The sequence below is a fragment of the Seriola dumerili genome, unplaced genomic scaffold (genome assembly GCF_002260705.1).
Source record: "Seriola dumerili isolate Sdu_G_001 unplaced genomic scaffold, Sdu_1.0 BDQW01000068.1, whole genome shotgun sequence".
Lineage (NCBI taxonomy): Eukaryota > Metazoa > Chordata > Actinopteri > Carangiformes > Carangidae > Seriola > Seriola dumerili.
Window position 1 is genome coordinate 15,950,530 of NW_019174323.1, and position 14,395 is coordinate 15,964,924.

General features: G+C 41.7%; 2 protein-coding genes across 4 annotated transcripts in view; both read left to right on the forward strand.

The window, feature by feature from the left end:
• The first annotated feature begins 771 nt into the window (after positions 1-771).
• On the forward strand, positions 772-2,009 carry LOC111220314 (transmembrane protein 238-like). The gene has a single exon (XM_022743368.1). The coding sequence runs from the start codon at positions 859-861 to the stop codon at positions 1,342-1,344; it is 486 nt and encodes a 161-aa protein (XP_022599089.1). The 5' UTR covers positions 772-858; the 3' UTR covers positions 1,345-2,009.
• A 2,100-nt stretch (positions 2,010-4,109) lies between these two features.
• The window catches only part of snx29 (sorting nexin 29), a 124,142-nt gene continuing 113,856 nt past the window's right edge, over positions 4,110-14,395 (forward strand). For all 3 annotated transcript variants that reach the window (XR_002665046.1, XM_022743112.1, XM_022743113.1), the window contains exons 1-8: positions 4,110-4,625; positions 6,017-6,081; positions 7,753-7,805; positions 8,445-8,569; positions 11,047-11,227; positions 11,373-11,443; positions 12,297-12,557; positions 13,292-13,694. Coding sequence is in view for 2 of the 3 variants with exons in the window: in XM_022743112.1 (XP_022598833.1) it covers positions 4,619-4,625; positions 6,017-6,081; positions 7,753-7,805; positions 8,445-8,569; positions 11,047-11,227; positions 11,373-11,443; positions 12,297-12,557; positions 13,292-13,694 (1,166 nt within the window). In the remaining variant the exon portion in view is untranslated. The remainder of the gene's footprint in view (positions 4,626-6,016; positions 6,082-7,752; positions 7,806-8,444; positions 8,570-11,046; positions 11,228-11,372; positions 11,444-12,296; positions 12,558-13,291; positions 13,695-14,395) is intronic.

The following is a 14,395-nucleotide window of genomic DNA, read 5'->3' on the forward strand; positions in this document are numbered from 1 at the left end:
TCTGGAATTACAGTAGTGTTCACGGGTTACTGGGCAGGAGAAGAAGCGATGCATCACACAGACACTCCTGTTGGTCATACAGATGATATAGCTCCTTCATGTGACCGCTGGGAGGTGGCCGCAATCACAACTGATTTCAACAGGCACGGGCTGATCGAACAGGACGGCTCGAGGCAGAAATGAGGAAGGAAGTTGAGGAGCTGTGGATGTTCAGTGGATGATATTTGTATTATTCACGTGTTCAAGGTTTTCGGAGGGGAGAAACAAACAGTAACAGGCGTTCTGTGAGGCAACCATGGAGGTCGACTCTGGGAGCCTGCGTCCTCACTCCCGCTCTGCAGCGGCCCCGGGCGGCGACTACCTCCACAAGCCTGTCACAGTGATGGCGATGGGATCTCTGATGTCTGCTGCAGGCGGACTCCTCTTCCTGCTCAAGTCATGGGGGGTGACTGAAGCGTCCTGCTCTTTAGCCTCGGCCTGCATGTCCATAGGGCTGTTGTTTGTAGTGATGGGGCTGGTGTGGATCCCTATATTGAAAGAGAAGCAGAGGCGGAAACATTATAGACAGGGGGCTTGAACAGAGGATGGAAATGACAGTATGAGGTGAAAGTGGAAACACTATTTTTGTCTATGATGATGGAACGGTTTCCCTTGACACATCCAATGAAGTCACAACGCTCGTGTGAGTCTTGCTGATAACCACTTGTGTACATTGTACTTTGACCAGTGTCACTGCAGATTGTTTCTGTCAGTGAGAATTACACATCACTGTCCTGCAGGTACATCGGCTAACTGTATCTGTTGCATTAGAGTTGTCTCCACATCTGGAGTCTGGGTTGGAGGATCTCCCCTGTCACCATGTCAACATCTGTGCAGGTAGAGCCAGTCATGGAGAGGAGGTATGGAGGAGTTGGCCGCTGCAAGTGCTCGTTCTGGTTCGCAGTGGCCCACGACATACTCGGCGTCTTCATCATGATGGTGGGGGTGTTCGGAGGGCTGGTTATCCATGATTTGTTCATCTACGCTGGGGCCATCATCATCTTCCTCAGCCTGATCTGGTGGGTGTTCTGGTACTCCGGGAACATCGACGTGCCGCCGGAGGAGCTGGAGGACGACGTGGGCATGATCAAGCTGAAGAACAAAAGACTCAGCCGGGTTGTGAGGCGCATGTCCGACCGTGTCTCGAGCGGCATCAGGAACTCTTTCAGAAAGAATGGCAGGTCCTTCAGAGGGGGCAACAACAGATCTTCAAACACTGGTACAGATGTGTCACTCTCCACTATATATGACACCACCTTCGCCTGCTCATCCAAAGAACTTGTGAGAGAGACACTGGCAATATGAACTAATCCATGTAAATGACACAGCGAGACACTGAACCTGGATCTTTATATTTGTTTCATTTGCATGTCTGTTTATTCTGTTGAAAGGAATTCTGCGTTTGCTCCGCCGACATGCACTAGTAATGATTAGACAACACTGATATCTTATCTACATAAGATACACATGGTCTTATCTAGCTGATAACAGGTAAACTTTGCACACTGTCACAGAGTGCGTCAAATGACACTGATTTAGAAACTACAGCTTTCTAATCTGACTGTTTATTAATCATGTTTTGTTGATTTGTAAACTTTGAAGAGTGGGGTTATTTTTACTTATTTATTTTACGTGCAAAGGTAAATTTAAACTTCATAAAGCTCTGTTGTAATTCAGCTGTCCCTAACTTCACTGAAAAGTTCCTGGAAGGTTTCAAGTTGTGCCACTGTGGTAATGTATTTTGAATGCAATCGGAAACCATGAACCATGATTAGCTCTTACAATATTTGTGATGTCACTAATTGTGCTGGAAGATGTGCATCAGAGAAATACAAACAAATCCTCCTCTTCTGCAAAGGAAAGTGAAAACTGTCTTTTAGTGACAAGAAACCCGAAGAAAAACACGTTTAACACGGCGGTCTTTAAGTGTTCGATGAAAACACTCTGACAGTTTAGTTAATGTTGGTAAATTATTAATAATCAGTTAATCATTACATTGTAATTTAGTCTTAATTCATTTGTAAACAAATGTATTAATGCCTTTTGTTTGTACAATTGGTTATTAGTTAAGGTTAAGGCTTTATAACTATTTCCATGACTTTTCCATATTAAAATTATAAAATTTCACATGGTCATATTTTGAAAAATATCAAATTGTGACATTTTTGCCAAGATACATTTGAAAATAACAATTGAATATTTACTTTTCAAAATATGATCTTTATTTTCTAATTTACACTCTGTTCTCGTTTATGTTGTAACTTTAACATTTTCTCCTTTTCTTCAGTAGCTCATGTGCCTTTATATTACATTGTTATAAACAAGTTTTAAAATAGTGAAAACCTGAAGAACATTCACACATATACATGTTTTAAACACTGGCAACAAATCTGATCTCTGAGTAAACAATGAGCCATTAACATTTATAATCAAAAACAGACCATTTGAAGCAGCTCCACTTGTGATCCAGGAGAGGGCGCTCTAAAACTTCACTATCAGCCTGACCTATGGCGCGCCCTATTGGTCTCTCAGTAAACTAAGCAGCCAGTGATTAGAACAGTAGTTCAATACTCCCATAGTTATGATGTTTGCAAAACCATCCTGAGCATCTGAGAATCAGTGTGTGGAGGTATTTTGAGTTCCAACCCACAGATGGCAAAGCAACCTGCCTCCCCCGTGATGTGGTGCCCTCCCTCATCATAAAGGATACTGACATCATAACTACCAATGAGGTTCTCCATCCATTCCAACCAGGGTTCACGGCCCTTCACAGGACGTGACGAGGTGAGGAATAACTCTCTGTTGACTCTGGGAAAACGCCATCCTGGTTTTATTAGATCCTGGTGCCCTTGTCACGTACGGGCCCCATCATCATTAGAAAGTCTAACATCTCCTGTCACTTCTTTGCTGATGATTCACAGCTGTACCTCACACTAAAATCTAGGGATTCAAGGACATTTAAGGCTGGATGGTGAATATTTTCCTTCAGCTGAACAGTTCCGCCTGCACGTTCTGACGTCAGGCATGGAACGTTTGTCGCGCCGTCTCCATGGTCACCACAAAAATGTATTTTTTGAGCATTTTTCAAAAAAAGGCCCGGTCGCCATCTTTTTTTCCCCTACATTGTCGAAGCAGAATTTGGAGAATTTGGTGCAATCAAGCGAAAATAACAGTATTTTTTTAAGTCAATACACAATTGTTAACACACTCCACACCTGTCCCGGGAAACCGGGCACGTTCTTACTGTCTAATAATCATTTTAGTATCAATCAAAACTGTGAGATTCTATTAATGTTTTATCTTTATATTAAACAAGTTACATTAATTTAGTGCAGATTTTATACTGAAACCACCTTTTTGTTTTTCGGGAAGATTAATTACTGCATTTGGCATTAAATTAGAACATGTCTTACCTGCAAAGGAGGTGATCCACCATCTCACTCGGGTCAGCAGGTGCTCCTCCACGGGGGGTCCATCCGAGGAGCCAATGTTTTCAGCAGGTGAAATTTGCAGTGTAGTTTGTTTTCCAGTGAAGTTTATCCGGGAGGTTTTCCAGGGGACCCGCTGTTCAAGAGGTCAACTTTCCAACACATAAGTTTTTGCATCGGGTTAACTCAGGTCAAGTCCAGGTGCAAATGAGAGAGTGGACATGTCTGCAGCTCTTACGTCACCTCGGTGAAGCGTCACCGCTCTGTTGCCATGACGTGCGAGAGACAGGGCTGATGATTGTTATAAATTGCTGGACACCTGTGTGAAGCTAAATGCAGCAACTCGTCTGTAATGATAAACACCATCTTGACTTTGTGTTTGCGTTGCATCAAGTTGTGCTTTTTTTCCCCTTTATTTTTCAAATACAAAAAAATTTACGGACTAAAAATTAAAAACAAAAAAAGTAGCTAAATAATGAGTAAAAACAAAGTAAGGTATTGCAAGTGGGCCGATAAATCTTTTGCAAAACAATACAATTTTGGTGGTGTACAAAAACAAAGTGTCACGTTAACCAAATCAAAACCCCAGTTATATCTCCACACATCCACCTCTCTGCATGAAAATGATACTTCTGTAGTTCGATAACACGTTTTTACAAAAGACTACAGCTCCCACCAGGCCTTTCGTGTCATATGACAGCTGTATGTTTTGTCATGTGACCTTGACACTGCTCAGTCGGCACTCCGTTTCCCTTTTTTCGCAGTGTCACAGGCTCCAAGCTGAAAATACCTCATTTCTCTCCTAAACGACCCGCCACAGTTCAGACAGGAGGTTCCATGGCTGTGAAATTACATTCCGGTTTTGCCTTTGGACGGTTTATCTGCATTATTGGCTTTGTACAACTCTTACATGTCAGACAGTGGTAGACTCACAGCCCCAGCGGCTCCCCGGCAGGCCTCTCTGTTCACCGAGTGAGCTTCAGTCCCCCACGCCGCTGTTGGGTGGGTCCAGCTCGGCCACAGAGGCGGCATGGCCCCGGTGCACGGCTAGCCGGTGCTCGTTGTGAATTAAAGCCACAGAAAGGGATGAACCACGTCGGTGTTCAACTGTTCAGCTTGGATGTCACTGCTACCGGAGTTTGGCTGTCAGAATGAACGGTGAGTTTTGTTGTTTGGTTGCTTTCTGTTTGTCATTCAGCTATAAAAGCATAAAATGTCAAATCATGCATGCAAGAGGAGATTCAGTAACTTGTTTAAAAGCTTTTGTGTCTAGACAGTTTTCTGCTGACTTGTTCTAAAGCTAAAAACACAAGTTCCCCAATGTTAACATCCAACAAAATGCACTTCTGCTGTTTTAAACCTTGGTGAATTATTAGATTTGGTGCTTGACTCACGCTCCAGAGAAAATCAACATCATTCAAATGCACTTTCTGAGGTTTTGAACTGTTACATCTGTGGACGCTCTCCATTCAAATCTGTTCAGTGCACAACTACCACAGAACCACACACTGTCCAGGTGCTCTGTGGCAACCTGCAAAACATTTGATAGTTTAATGTTGAAGTGGCAGGTAAACACAAAGAGGCTGTAAGTAGTCATGATGTTATAGATCTGTGGTTCGGACAGGTTATGTGTAGGTTAAAGGACGGTGACTGCTCCAGCTGTCATTACTCTGCAACTGCTAAGGTGCCTTTGAGCAAACTACGTAATCCAGAGCTGCAGACTATAGAAGCCTGTGTAAGAAGTGGAAAACTCCTGGTTATTATTTATAACGATATACAATATAATAGCATATATGAATCACAGAAATGCATGAACAATGAACATTAAAGTACCAAATTGTGTCATTATGAATATTAATATATGGACTGGACTAAAGGAACAAAGAATCATAATTAGAACTGCAGTTTACAGTTATATTCATTATTATACTCATAATCAATTTATCTTCTGGTTACTTTTTTTAGTCATCAATTATTTGTTTAGTCAATAGAACTAAAGGAAATTGTGAAAAATGTTTCCCTACTTAAGTGATGCCTTGAGGTGCCTCATGCTCCAAAAACCAAAGTTATTTTACTTACAAATATGTAAAACAGAGAAAGGAGCAAATGGTTTTAGTAGAAATTGTAGCTTATTTTTCTGCCGATCAACACATTGATGAGTCGTTTCAGCTCTAGTTGTAACTATGTAATCAACACATTCAAGGCTAATATACAAATCTTATTAGAAAAAGAGAAAGTCCCTCGAGCAGTATTGCAGAAATACTACATATTATAGCAGATATTACTGATAATAAACACAACTCTAAATACTGCAGAATTAGCCAAAAGGTTATTTTTCATCTGTAGTGTAAATGATTTCTCCATTATAACCAGACTAAAACTTTTTCTTGTCACTCTGACTGCGGTAGCTCATGACTTTCTTCAAAGTGAATTTCCTTCCTCTAGTATTACGCAATGTCTGAGAAATTGAGTCTGTATTCTAATAATTTTCCTAGTCTGTCATCAAACTGAGTTTGGGTTGTTTCCTTTGTTTGTTGTCACGTCTGCAGGCACTCAGCAGAGTGATACCAAGAGACAACACCTCCTGGAGAGGCTGCTGGATGCTGTCAAACAAGTGAGTCACCACTTATCTGGTTGAGTCCCATAAAATAACATATGGCCAGTGGCCAAATGTCATATAGTAGTTTGACTGGAAGAAGGAAGAAGGAAATGATGAGGAATTGATTTTTACCACAGATTCAGATCTGTTACTTTCTGCCTTCAATTCAAGTGATTGTTTAGAAACGAACACACAGAGAAAGATAGAGACTTCCTTAATGTTAATGCTGCATTTGCACTGTCATGGAATCAGTTCACGTCAGAAGTATGAAGTGTTAGTAGATGTATTTAGCTGGAACAGGGAAATGGACAATTTTAGTTCCCTTACCCACTGTAGGCTACACCACCAAAACACACAAGAAGAAGTAAAACCCAGCACTGTTCATCTTCTGTTCAATCAAATACAAATATTTCTGGTGGATATTAGCAAAATAAAAAGTGCTCTTAAAGAGTCATATTCTCTGAAGTGTGCTTTCGCCACTGTGCTTGGAAATGCAGCACTGACAGATGAGTTTTTATGTGATGCCCTGTCGTATACACAGAGGGGAAAGAGAAAGTGTGAAGTGCATGCACTGGATCAGGGCTGATCTGTATTTGTGTGACATTTAGGTTTAAACAGGGAGTGAAAACCAAAAACATCAGAGACATTTAATAACCCTAAACCTGCAAATCTGCAAACCTCTGTTTAACACAGTGTAAACATCCACAGCTCTGCATTTCTTTTTTTGAAAGTGAGATCAAAGCCTTCAAAGTTTCTTTTTTCTTTTAAATCTTGAATCGATTCTCTGTTGTTCATGTTATCTGGTCGTGATCAGGACATTAACCACTAGCCAAATCGCAACCTGCTGGGTTTGTGGTATTGCGTAAATATCTTGTGCACAGCACCATCAGTACAACTGCGTCAACAAAATCCAGTGTGTGTTCTGTGGCTACTCAAGCGATCCAGCTCCTTGAAATGTTAGAAGTGTGCTCACCGAGACTTTTTTGAGATTTACATGTGGACGGGGTTTTCTCCAGTTTTTCTTATCTACCATCAACATTTGGACCACTGTGCACTCTTTAAATTTACATCAAAGAGCATTCATTTCTGAAATTTACAATTCCCCCGTGTCATACAAAGATAGTGGAACTATTAAAGTCAATGCTAGATGGGAACAGGAGCTGGGGAGAGAGTTAAATACGGGATGCTTAAGGTATTGCATAGGGCTCATCTTTCCAAATCTAGGCTTTCAGTAACATATCCAGATGTTGTAGACAGATGCAGTAGATGCCATGACACTCCTTGCAATTTAAGCCATATGTTTTTTTGTTTTATTTTATGTCCAGAAATGCTCAGGTATTGGGATGGATATTTCTAAACTACGTCCACAGTACTTGATTTCAACTTTATTTTGTTGCATTGGAACCTATTTGGTATTCAGCATTTGTAATTTAATTTTAATGTGTGTTTATATGTTGTTTCTGCTTAATTAATGTGTCTGTCACATACTGTTAACTTGTTGAGTTGTTGAGCTCATTGAGTCTCACTGTCCACTTCCCTCCTGTTTGAAATAAAAAGAATAAAAAAAGAAAGAAAAAGAGAAATGTGCTCACCGTGTGCTGGAGTGCGGTTTGACCCCAGCTGGCAAACACTGAAGAAAGAAGTATTTCTTGGTCAGCTATTATCATTCCCCTCATATCTTTCCAGTGCCAAATACGCTTTGGAGGGAGGAAGGAGATCGCCACAGACTCAGACAGCAGGTAAGAGAAGCTGCCTGTTACCAAGAGACTTTTGTTGTTGTTATATATCTGTGTCTATTCAGCGAACAGGACGTTGTTTGGTTTACGTGTGTAGATCCATGTCACTTGATGCTGTAGCTGTAGTTTCCGTCAGAGGTCTACACTTCTTATTACACTGAAGCAATAAGAAAGCTCTGTTTTTTAACTTTATGAAATTCAAAAAGAAAAGTAGTGCTTGTGTGAAAAATGAGCTTCCAGGTTTGTTTCATCAGACCACAGTGATTCCTCAGTCATCATCATCATCCCAGTTTCATATCCTCTTATTTTAAGAGTTAATATTCAGGTTGTGACTTCGGCTTTTGAGCATTAATTACGGTTCAGGATTGAAGTAGTTCTGCCTTGTAGCCAGCAAAAGTTAATAACAGATCTTTTAGTGGCCTCGTAAAAGGATTGTGTGGTGCACAATATGAGCACAGTATGGACTGTTTGTAAGTTAGTGGTCGCCTCCAATTTTCAAAGCAATAAAAATGGACATCCTCCACCAGAAAATAGACATAATTAGAACTGTAGTGGAGTTTCAAATGACATTAAAACAATTAAGAAGTGTGCATACTCCTTTATAGCACTGTACATAACCTGTCTTTGTCTCTGTCTCTGCAGGGTGATCTGTCTGTGCGCCCAGTTTGAAGCGGTGCTGCAGCACGGCCTGAGGAAAACCAGAGGTCTGGCCCTCACCGCCGCTGCTCTCAAGCAGGCCGCGGGCTTCACCAGCAAGACCGAAGCAGGTATGATACTTAACAGGGCCGTTTGGTTCGCTGTCCGAGGAGACACGGTCTGTTAAACTCAGGTCTGAAGTTGAAAATCAGGGCAGAAGCTTGACATTAGCCTCCAGCGTTCACCTTGGAAAAAGGAGACCTGAGAAAGTAATAACTTTGCTACAGGTAGTTATTTTGGAAGTAATGAAGTGTTGGAAGATGTAGATGTGTCGGTGGGAAGCTGCGAGATGCAGGGATACGTGATGGTTAGAATACAGATAGGACTCTCCTGTCTGTCTTTGCACCTCAGTCTCTCCGTCTCAGTCTGCGCTGGGCAGCGCACATGCTGTGACTTTGCACCCTTAAAAAGTACACAAGCGAAATTACGCCGGTTAGTTTGTCATTATAAATGCATGTCATGTATTCCAGCACTGTTTAAAAACCCACAAAAGTTTATTTTGAATTCCAGTCAAGATCCCAAACAGCCTGTGGCATGCAGAACCACAGGGACATGAAACGATAGTGAGTACAAAAAATGCAAAAGACATCTGGTATATTTCACGTACATGTAACAGTTCAGCTTTAAAAACAACTTGGATTGTTTCATTATAATTCAACTAATGTGTATTTTGTTTGTAGCTTGTAAAGTGTTGGACACGAGGACAGCATATACAACACACTATACTTTTATATTTCTTTTCTTACCTTGGGGATTCTCTTCCTTCACCTCTTATTGCTCCCTGAGGAAAAGAAGTGCATTTCTTATTATTTCAAACTCTTGATCCGACTGTTTTTGTTTGATTAACTTAAGTTCTGCTTCATCAACATAACCCATTATTTTTCAAATGTGTGAATTAGAATTGATTTTAAACTATTAATTATATAAACATGGGTATAATAATTATTATATATAATATAATAATTTTTTCCCGTGCAGTTGAACTGTCAGTTTTCAGGCTGGTTTGTTTAAGTGCGTCTTGCCACCACAGATGTTTCATCCATTTAGTCATTGCTTTTAGCTGAATACTGTATTTTATCCATTTATCCACTCTGTCAACCATTTATTCATTACTTTAAGATAACTCACCTCTTACGGACGAGCTTCACTGACCCTGCAGGTAGTAACCAGTAACCTGTGTTAGTGGACAGACTGGACAGAGCACTGACTTGGCTACAACCCCCTCTCTCTTACTTTTAGCTCTTTAGTTTCACTTGTTTATGCATTACATTTTGGCTAACTGTTTTAACTGTTTATCCATCACTTTAAGCTAATTATAATAATTAATCATGTTAACCATTTATCTTTTTCAGCCGTCCATCACTAACTATCTCTAGTAGCTTCTCTGCTTGTTCGGTCACTACTTCTCATACACTGCTGGTCCCAACTTGTGGGTGTTCAGGTGTTATACTCCACTCAATATGTGGAGTTATTTATTTTTTAAATGAATTTATAATTTATTTTTATCATATTTGAACTACCCCACCTCTCCAAACACCCCCTGATAACCGGGAATCACTGCTCCACGAGGAAACCAACGAAGTCTGGAAATCTTCGAGATTCACTTTATTTGCAGCCGTTACAAATTACAAAGAGCATTCTGCTGCTTGAGAGACATTAGTTTCACATTTTACTAAATTGTTTCTACTGCATCATATTGAAGAACCTTGTGGCTATTAATTCCACGTCGGGGGAGAAATGCATGACTTGTGTAATGGCTACCACCCCATAACCATTAGCATATCTGACATTTCCTGTATTTCACAGTCAATTACAAGAAAGGATTGTGGCTGAACTCGTGGATTTCAGGCTCATTAATGAAGCCAAGCCCCCAAAGCCAGAAATAGCAGACATCATTTTAACATATTGTTCTGAGGTTATATGCTAATTATACGCCAAAAAAAAATAATAAAGTGGCATAACTCTCGTTCATATTCGTTACTGTAACTCACCTTAGAAAACTTTACAGAGAAACAGACTCAAAGGTTATTTTTTTTTTGTCTTTTATTTTTTTCCCCCTTTGTTATAGAAAATAACAAAACTGTGTGAGTTCTGAGGTCAGTGAAAATATAGAAAGGCGACTTAAGGGACGTCAGGACGGAGCCGTGTGAAAGGAGCTGTGGATATTTGTTAATGAGAGAGTGAAGATGTGCTGACTCTCCAGACTCCAGAAGTGTTTTTGCCGCTGCCTCGCTGACCTTTGACCCTGTTGTGTAGTTGTTTTTCACAAGTGAGATGGAACTAATTCTCTTCCTCCTTTGCCTCTTTTCCTCTTCTCTCACCTTGCTTCACTTTTGTGTCTTGTGTTCTTTTCATCCCTCTAACTTTTTATCGTCTCTCCGTCCCTCCTTCCCTCTTCTGTTCCTTTCATTCCCTCCACGCTTTCACATTTTTTGTCCCCAACCCTTTTCAACCCTCCAATCCCTCATTTTGTCTCCATTTTCATTTCGTCTTCCTCATCACGACACCTTTCACTCTCCTCTTCACCGTCTCCTCCATCTCTTTCCAGAGTTGACTTTCTGGTTTTACGTGAAGGAGCATCTGAACCGCCATGAGCTCCAGCGGTTCTACTCACTTCGGCAGATTTCCTCGGAGCTGGGCCGGGGTCGTGCATGGCTGCGTTGCGCCCTCAATGAGCACTCGCTGGAGCGCTACCTGCACACACTGCTGGCTGACCGCCCACGTCTGGGGTTGGTACTGTGTACATTTGTGTGTGTGTGTGTATTTGCATTTTCACATAATGACAAAATGTTTTTTGAATTTTAAAAAAGCTGGTATTTCCTCTCTTTGTCTTGAGTAGAGACACTGTTACCTCATCTGTTCTCTGTTCTGCAGAACTTACTACGAAGACTGGGCTTTTATTCTTGATGAAGAGAGAGCGAGTATGCTCCCCACCATGGCTGCAGGTGAGCTTGTGTTGTAACACTGGCTAATTGCAGGTAAACCTGCTATACACAAGACTGTAGTAGTGTTGGTCAGATTTTTAGCCATGCTAGTGCTATAGCTACATAGCATGGTACACATTAGTGTAGTTTGATATGTTATACAACATTATCATTAATATGCTAATGTGGCATGTTATGCTAACATAGCATGGTTAGTTTTCTAAAATGCATACAGTTAGTTTTTTTTACATGCTAATGTTCAACATGTTATAATAACAAAGTACACGTGTTAACATGCTAATACACATATAATGTAACATTAACATAAACATATCCTGATGTCATGGTAGTTTTAGCATGCTAAAATTTGTTTCGTTAGCATGATAACGAGTGTGGTAACGAGTTAACATTCAGCATGTTAGCATGCTAACAATAGCAACAAAAGATAACAGTAAAAAAAACGGTAACTGAAGCAGGTAAAGTACAGCTGAAACTGATTGATCTGATGGCGAAGGGCTTTTTATACAGAAAAAAATGAATGCCCTAACCTTATTAATGTTAATGGCAGTGCTCTCACTTTCTAGCTATTGATGAGCACAACTCAGACGACCACAACCTCTAAAATATTAAGAATATTTACCATTGATCTTATGCCAGAGCTTTTCCTCTGTTTCCATACACGGTGAGATCGCCTGAGTTCATCTTGTGCAAAGTGCTTGGTGAGCAGTTCTGTTCACCAAGCACTTTGCACGAGTTCAAAAGCTTCTTATGATTTAACAGGCCTGATCTGTGATGAGTGATATTTTGCCCTCTCTCTCTCTCTCTCTCTCTCTCTCTCTCTCTCTCTCTGTCTCTCTCTCTCCGCTGCACTCAGGACTGAACTCCATCCTGTTTGCCATCAACATCGACAACAGCGACCTGAACGGCGGGGTGACTCGAGGAGGAGGCTCGTCAGTCTCCCACCTCCTCAAGGAGTCCACGCAGGGCATCGGCAGCCTGTGGAAGGAGTCGACTCAGGGGGTCAGCAGCTTGCTGCGAGAGATCAGCACCGCCACGGCGGTGGTACCCGGCTTCACCCCGCGAGGGGACGGAGCCTCAGACCCGCTACCTGTCCTTCCACGCAGCACCTCTGCCGGTAGGGAACTGCAACATTTAACATGCTGTATTTTTATTAATGCAGAATACTGTTATTTTCTCTTTGAGTGTGTTTGTGTCACAAAGTCATCCCAGAACCAAAACACAAACACTCCAACTACATATGGCTCAGCTGAAGCGTGCTTAGTGAATGCACTGCTAGAACAAATCTAGTGGATGCAACACAAGGCATCTACAGCACAGAGCTGCAGTAGCGATGAAATCCCCCATGAAATAAACTTCCAGGATGTTGGCCTCCTTATTTGACCTCGTTTAGCTCTCTCTGCCCCGGCCCGTCCCATCGGGGAAAACTCACACCATTTTCTGGCCCGTGCTCAGTGAAATGAACAAGCTTTTAAATTCTAACCGTGCGGCGGTAAAACTTTCCACCGGAATGAATGCAAATGAAATTCTTGGGGCACCACCTTGAGTTGGTGCCCCAGCTTCCTTAAAGTGGGAAGAGCCATTCAGATTATTCAGCGGTCGACTCGCTAAATGCGCAGTCAGACTTTTTGGCTCTGAAAAGGAAAAGAGATGAAGCACAGAAATGCACTTTTAATGGTGTAATTGAAATAAACTTAAGATGCTGATGTCACCATAAATATTAAACTTCGTATGAACATTTGGAGGGAGCCAGTCCAGAAAGGTGAAAAGTACTGAATTAATTTAAGTTTCACTTAATTGAGATTGAGCTTTTTGTTCACTTTTTTTTTTTTTCATCTTTATCCTGCCCAGACTCAGGGCTGAGGAAAGAGCGCCGTAGGAAAAAGAAGATCACCAACATCATTTCCTTTGATGATGATCTGGATGGAGGGGCGGAGGATGAGGAGGAGGGGGAGGAGGACTCCCAGAAGATGGGCACGATGAGGAAGAGTCACACTGCTCCTCCTCAGAGCAGTGTGGAGGAAGGGATAGACCCTTTGGAGCCGGACTTTCCCCCGTCGCCGGCCCAGAACGGCCTGGTTGAGCCGGGCGTAGTCAGCTGGGTGGGGTCGCCCCATCCCTCTCGTACGCCTCCCATGACTACACCTCCTTTGCCTGACAGTAAGAGCATAGACAACGAGGAGGAGGAGGAAGAGGAAGAGATGTACAAACCCAGAGCACAAACCCAGGAGGAGGAGAGGATCAGCTCTGATCAGTGAGTCACGTGACTTCACGCCCTGGGGGCAGAGTACCAGTCATGGTTGTCCAGGAAACGTTTGTGAAATTAAAAAGGAGATGATGAAAAAAATACAGTTATAAATTAGTTATCAAATTGTTGTCAAATTAGAGGCTCCTGCTGCTGATGAACAGGTTCTAAGAGCCGGTTTCCTCCGGTGTCTTTTCATCAGAAAACAAAGGCACTCAGAGCCTCAACTAATAGATAATCAATCAATAATATAGCTGCAAGCTGCAATTTGCAGATTTCTAACCCACTCAAAAGAGGGAAGCAGTTCAGATGGCCACAATGCAAGTTGCATTATTTTATAGATCATTAACATTATTATTTCTTACTCTCGTCATGACGTTTATTCATGACATAACAGACAAAAAGCAGCTCCTCGTACCTGCAGTAGATGCCTGAGTGTCAGTTTGCGCCAGTTTGGTTAAAAAATGTAAGCAAAAATAATGGGGCTCAAGTCGTAGCCCACAGCCCAACTCAGTGAGTCTATTGCAACATTAAACTTCCTGTTTACATCCCCCACAGTGTTAGACCTCCAACACCCTCAGATAATAGACTACAGACTGTGTTGTGCAGTTGAGGCTTTAATCTAAAAACCTGACCTGTGGGGCTGAGCGGAAGTGAAATGCAGTGATTGCTCGGGGGGGGGGAAAAGCCACAACCAAACTGACTGAGAT